Source organism: Clinocottus analis, unplaced genomic scaffold (assembly GCF_023055335.1).
Source record: "Clinocottus analis isolate CAN_PGR_092001 unplaced genomic scaffold, fCliAna1.0.p SCAF_11, whole genome shotgun sequence".
Taxonomy (NCBI): Eukaryota; Metazoa; Chordata; class Actinopteri; order Perciformes; family Cottidae; genus Clinocottus; species Clinocottus analis.
This window is the reverse complement of record NW_027175832.1, coordinates 7,960,956-7,967,381: the sequence shown is the minus strand read 5'-3', so window position 1 is coordinate 7,967,381 and position 6,426 is coordinate 7,960,956. Positions and strand designations below refer to the sequence as shown.

Below are 6,426 nucleotides of genomic sequence, written 5' to 3'. Positions count from 1 at the left end.
GCAGAATGTACATTGACAATAAAATCCTAAAAAAAAGATTTAAAATACTTGTTTCTAACCTTGAGGGACTGCTTTATTTCCCCTTGCATGAAAGTAAGAGTAAAGTGGTTTGGTGTATTCAGGTGGTGAGCAGGGAGAAATATGCATTTTGCATTAAAATAAAATTTCACTGAAGTCATTTATTGTACTTTAGAAAATGAATACAGAATTATACAACAGTCAATAAATGAATGCCAGTGAGCGTTGTTTTTTGAGATTTGAAGGTCAAAACCAGGCTAACTGGAGTGAGTAAAAGTGATAACGTGATCAATTGTAATTAAACCTGAGTATAGGTCATCTCTTTTCCACAAATGTCCTCTTGGAGCGCAAAGTGGAAGGAGAGCGTGGAGGAAAGTCGACTGCCTTAATTTCCGCTTAAAGCCGGAAGTGCTGCCTTCAGGGCCTTTTCTTTGCTCGTACATGTCAAATAAAAAACAATCTAACTTGTTGTAAATAAGAAGAAGTCGTTAGATCAACTGGTGGCCGCCGTTTCATGTGAAACTTCAAACGAAAATGGAAACTAGTATCTGACATTGTAATTGGTCAAACAAGTGAACAAACATGGTTGTAAATAATGCTGAAAGTTTAACCTTTGTACGCTTAGAAAGCTAGTTGTTCTCTTTACAGTCACGTTTTAGTCACATAACTGGCAGAAAGTTATATATATTATTTACATTAAGTATGCCTTGAAGTAAGGCTCGCGTTATGTGTTTAACGGAACGGTTGCACGTTTCCCCACGGCCCGTGAAGGCTTCACTCGCTATGATTCGGACATGGTGGTAGCATCACAGCATCGTATGAATGGGTTCGTGTTAGGCCTCCTGCAAGCTTTGCTCCCCGGGGAGCGAATTCATAGTGTTTTGATAACTTATTATTTGACGGATATCAGCCTCAAACACCCCCATTTGTCCCTGGGCGGCCTCTGGCTTCAACGCTAAACAAACAATAGCTAAGCTTCATCTCCCCGACCATGGCGGTATGCTAACCGGTGGCAGAGATTAGCTAGCAAGACGCTAGCAACTTTAGTCAATGTTGAGAGTTGAGCTAAATGGGCAGGACGCTGATGAATCACCTCTGTAGACTAAGTATAACACGCGTGTGTTTAGAGTAAAACGTCTCAAAATGGACCTAAATTTCTACTCTGAGTTGTCGGATGGCTGTGCTCAAAATGTTGATTCGGAGTTTCTGGACACCCAAGCCTACGGTGGATACTCCGAGGAGAACAAGGTAACCCGACGTCACCAGTGCTTCAGTGAAACGGTCTGCTTTGACTTAGTGGCGAAGCCGCACACGAGCTGGTTGGTTAACGGTGACGATAAGCTAACGGTCTGTTTCAGTTCTCAGAAGGCAGCGACAGTTATCTCACCATCAGTGGAGGGGGCCACCCTTTTCTGACTGCTGAGGTGAGTGAGCAACTCGACGCCGGCTAAAGTCGACCAACATTGTGGCGTCAGAGCAACGTGACGCGTCTTCACTGTACGTTTCCGGTTGTGTTAACATTGACCCGTCTGTCTGTCTCGTTCTCCGCATACAGCAGACGTTCCATACCCCGAGTCTCGGGGATGAGGTTTTCGAGATCCCCCCCATCTCCCTGGATCCGGACCCGACTCTGAGCATCAGCGATGGCGTGTCTCACTATGAGTTGACCGATGGGTCGGGCGGCCCCGGGGGGCCTTCGGGCTCCCGGAGCCTTGTCAGCAACCTGGTGGTGGAGGCCAATGACCCGTCCTTCGCGTCCACCTTCGTGAACTCTGGGTCTCAGGGCCTGGAGCAGCTCAACCTTGGGGCGATGGGCCAAGCAGGAGGGGGAGCCCTGTTGAGCTCCTCAGCTCTGGTGAGCATCTGGTCCCCATGGACCCTCACGCCAAAACGCTGTTTGAGTGTTGAATGGAGTTCATATTTGTTTGCAACCTTTTTGTGTTGAAATCCCTCTGTAGGAACTGGGGCACTCAAGTGGTTCACATTTCAGCAGTTCATCCCCCATGACCATTGATGTCCAGCTTGGTGACATCAGTCACAGTCTTTTGGGAAGCAGCCAGTTGAGCACCATTAACCCATCTGAGCTGGCGCTTGGTCTTGGGGGTGATAACATTGGGCATCCTTCAGAGACACTCGAGCAGCCGCTCTCAGCAACACCATCACCAGCCGGCTCCCTGCAGGATGAGGACATGGATGACTTCAAGGTGGGAGGTTACACCAGTAGAAGCCCACTTATGACCGCTTGCAATTCGCTCCCGCTGCCTTGTGTTCACGTATGTCGGATTCCGTGCTGTGTTTTGGTTCCGTCAGCTAATATGTCTTCCACTTTTTCCCTCTCCCTACTCAGAGGAGTGTGCTGGTAGACACTCCGATGTATCTCTCCTCGTCCCTCTCCCACATGTCCTCCCACCCAGCTCCTACGTCTTCTGTGTCTCCGGCTGCAGCCAGGAGGGGCGGGGGGAAGCCGGCCTCACTGGCCGCAGTGACGGGGGCACTGGGCCCTAAGAAAGGAAGGAAGAAGAAAGACCCAAACGAACCCCAGAAGCCTGTCTCGGCGTATGCGTTGTTCTTCCGAGACACGCAGGCAGCCATTAAGGGCCAGAACCCCAACGCCTCTTTTGGGGAAGTGTCAAAGATTGTGGCTTCCATGTGGGACAGTCTGGCTGAGGAACAGAAGCAGGTATACAGATTATTATAGATCAATGGCCTGTGTCACTTTTGGGGGAGACAAATGATTTCTAACGATGGAACTTGTCTTGTCTCTACTAGGTGTACAAGAGAAAAACAGAAGCAGCCAAAAGAGAGTACTTGAAAGCCCTCGCAGCTTATAGAGAGAACCTGCTCACACAGGTTAGATTGTGCTGTCCTCTAAATGAAAACCAGGTGTTTGCCATGTGGGCCTTTTCATTCATATTTCGTTTCCATGTTTCTTTGAATCTGTCCTCACCTCAGCCTGCCATTGAGGAGATGGACACCGCTCCTTCACCACCACCGCCACCACCACCGGTGGTCAATCTGGCACCTGGGGCCTTTTCTTTAGCTGGTCACCAGGCCATCCGTCTACCAACCAGCAACCTGGAGGAGAACACCATCACCAACATTTGTGCCTCCAACATCATCCTTGACGTCCCGGAGATGACCACCCGCTCCCGCACTGGGGCAAACAAAGCCCCCTTCCCAGCAGCTGTGGTACCCCCGTCCCCCACCATCACAAAGATCATAATCCAAAAGCACATGTTGCAGATGGGGGGCCAGGTGGTGACCGTGTTGCCTGGAGGGCTCCGTGCTTTGCAGTCCACGCTGGTGGTGTCAGGGGCCTCTCGTCAACCACCCCCGCTGCAACAGATGCAGAACGCACCGCCTCCGCCACGGCTCCAGCAAATGGCGCCAGCGCCTCCCCCCTTGCAGGCCAAGCCTCGCGAGGGGATCTCCACGCTAGGGCTCCCCGTGTCCATCACGGCTACACCGCCGCCTCCACTCCAGATCAAGATAGTTCCGGCGTCCTTGCAGGGCAAAGAGGCCATGCCGATTATCGTCCCCAATACAATGGCTTTGTCGTCCACGGTGACCACAGCTGCCCAGTCTGCACCCGTCGTGTCGCTACAGGTGATGCATTCTGCAGACACGTCGGGCAACACGGACGATGACGTAGTTACAGAAGTGCTGCATTCAGACGAGGTACGCGTTTTTCATGCATTGGTGTTTGTTTTGTGTGAGACCTTGTTTATCCACAAATAACTGTGATTTGATTGTTGATTATTTGAGTTTGGATCTTTCAATTATTTTGAAGCTGACTCATAATGTATCCTAGGACAACAAAAAGCTGTTTGAATAAGTGAAAGTAATTATTATTATTTTAAACGCCCGCCCCCTAAAAACATCTTCTTTTCAAGGCACAATGAGTAGGATTTTGTGATTGATACAAAATAATCCCTCTCGATCAGTCAGGTGTGTGAGCCTGTATCTACTCTGCCTGTTTATTCTCTTTTCTTTAAATTTTTCTGTGTTCGAGACATTTATGGGCGTCAAAAATGTGGCGATCAGGTGCCAGAATCCAAAAGAGAGCTACAAAGATGGTGGAGAAATTTCTTTCTCATAAAGAAACTCTGAGAAATGGTCACGCAACAACCCATGCAAGTTGACACACATTTCACACAGGCGATTGAGGGGGGAGGAGAAATGCAGTGTCATCACACAGCTGTCAAAGGAGCCGTTACTAGTTACTGACTTGGCTGTTGTGCAATCAGTTGTTTTGCGTTTTCTATCTGTTGACTGTGACATGAAACCTTCTTTCTCTTGATCAAAATCACATTAACATTCACTTGGATGTATCAAGTTGAAAACTGGGTACTCCAATATTAATGATCATCCATGTGTTTCTTGCTTCTTTTATTTTCCAGGAAGAGATGGAGGTGAATGGGTCCGGTCAAGCCATGACCATGAGAAGCGTGTGCATGAGAACCGGCTGTACCAACGCAGCCGTGGAGAGCGACGACTGGGACAAAGAATACTGCAGCAACGAATGTGTGGCCACCCACTGCAGGTGCGTAGATGGGTTTGAAGCATTTTGTTTTCTGCAAGATATGAAAGAATTTTTCTTAACTTTTCTGTTTTTCTTTTTCCTCCAGCACTATATTTAAGGCGTGGTGCTCGATCAGGAATCAGGCCATGGGAGTCGTGAAATAAGCAGCCGCTATAATCACATCAACAGAATACTTGTTTTTCCACTTGGAGTCACATTAGGCCGGCGATTCCACCGTAGTGTTTTTGGTACACTGACTATCATAATGAAAAAGTAAGGATAAAAATGTGGTGTTACCTATACAGTTTTTAGTCAGATGTCAAGAGACTTCAGGGCAGCTCGAGGGGAAAATCAGCACAATGAAGTTTAATGGCTGGTCAGGAAAAAGGTTTTATTTTTCGTCATTCTATACTCGTTTACCGTAAATTGGACGTTTGTTTCTCAAAAAGCTCTGGAAAAAACATTTCTACATCAGTTTAGGACATTACTGTTACAGTACCCAAGTATTTAAGATTCATGCTCTGTATTGGTTTTTGGTGTTTTCTGTCCATGCAAGCAAAGCATTTCTTTCTTAACTACTAACTAAGGCTAAATATGTCTTAGTTTTAGTGGGAAAACAATTGGAACCACTGTATATCTTGTTTTTGTACCAAGAATAGTGGCCTTTAGGTTTATTATTGCCTTCATTTTTTTTTTTGTAAAACATTCTGTTCAGATTGCTGTTTAAAAAAGAAGCTTGACTTTCATGTTTTCTTAATAAATGAGCAGATTTGCTCAATCCAGTTCTTTCACTCGGTCTCTTAACTTGTGTGTGTTCGTATGTCTGTTATTCAGCCAGCGTTGTTTTTTTAGATTTTTTTTTATTGAAACACAGTCACAGAATTTTGTTAAATACATCATCCCAATAGAAACGATATAAACGGCAGTTCATAAAATGTAATAAATCAAATAAATAAATTATATTCAAGATATGAATTGAATGGATCCATTAGCTGACGCATTAGCGGCCGTTAATCTTCCCGGGGTCCACAGAAAGGACATACGAAATTGTGCAAAACCTGTGAAACAAACAGTTAAATACAGTACAAAAAGTATACAAATAGTACAGTCAGATAACTAGTGCAGTCCAGCGTTAGGATGTGTATTATGCAGTCCATAATTTATACAAAGAAGTTACCAAAAAAGCAAAGGAAAACATCCAGTGATTAATGTCCTGAGGTGCACCTTTAATTGCCACATCATTTTATGTGGCCTACGATAGCTTAAAAGGCTCCAGACCACATACAGGTATGTGAGCAGGTGTGCCCCGGACCATACAGGTATGTGAGCAGGTGTGCCCCGGACCATACAGGTATGTGAGCAGGTGTGCCCCGGACCATACAGGTATGTGAGCTGGTGTGCCCCGGACCATACAGGTATGTGAGCAGGTGTGCCCCGGACCATACAGGTATGTGAGCAGGTGTGCCTCGGACCACATACAGGTATGTGAGCAGGTGTGCCTCGGACCACATACACGTATGTGAGCAGGTGTGCCTCGGACCACATACAGGTATGTGAGAAGGTGTGCGCCAGACCATACAGGTATATGAGCAGGTGTGCCCCAGACCACACACACACAGGTATGTGAGCAGGTGTGCCCTGTATGTTGTATAAAGTCAAGAAAAAGTCATAATATAGATTGTCGCAAAAATTCAGAGAAATCTCAGTATAATAACTCCTAATAGTCAGTGAAAGATGAGGAAAAAGTGTCAGTCAGTATATAGTGTTAAAAAAAAAGTCCAAAAATATTGATAGTGTCATAGTAACACAATGTTTTAATTAATGGTATAGTGGGTAAAAAATGTCAAGACACGTATAGTATGTCAAAAAAAGTCAGTCTTTTATGA

At 46.0% G+C, this 6,426-nt stretch overlaps 1 protein-coding gene across 2 annotated transcripts; it reads left to right on the top strand.

Annotated features, from left to right (window-relative positions):
• The first annotated feature begins 808 nt into the window (after nucleotides 1-808).
• On the top strand, nucleotides 809-5,093 carry tox4a (TOX high mobility group box family member 4 a). 2 transcript variants are annotated; one of them, XM_068600540.1, is made up of 9 exons: nucleotides 809-1,266; nucleotides 1,377-1,442; nucleotides 1,577-1,873; nucleotides 1,977-2,222; nucleotides 2,366-2,698; nucleotides 2,788-2,868; nucleotides 2,971-3,696; nucleotides 4,419-4,561; nucleotides 4,647-5,093. In XM_068600540.1, exons 1-9 carry the CDS (start codon nucleotides 1,162-1,164, stop codon nucleotides 4,702-4,704), a joined length of 2,055 nt encoding a protein of 684 aa, XP_068456641.1. In that variant the 5' UTR covers nucleotides 809-1,161; the 3' UTR covers nucleotides 4,705-5,093. The 2 variants fall into 2 exon arrangements, with proteins under 2 accessions (XP_068456641.1, XP_068456632.1); XM_068600531.1 differs by having other exon boundaries at nucleotides 1,574-1,873.
• Nucleotides 5,094-6,426: the final 1,333 nt, after the last annotated feature.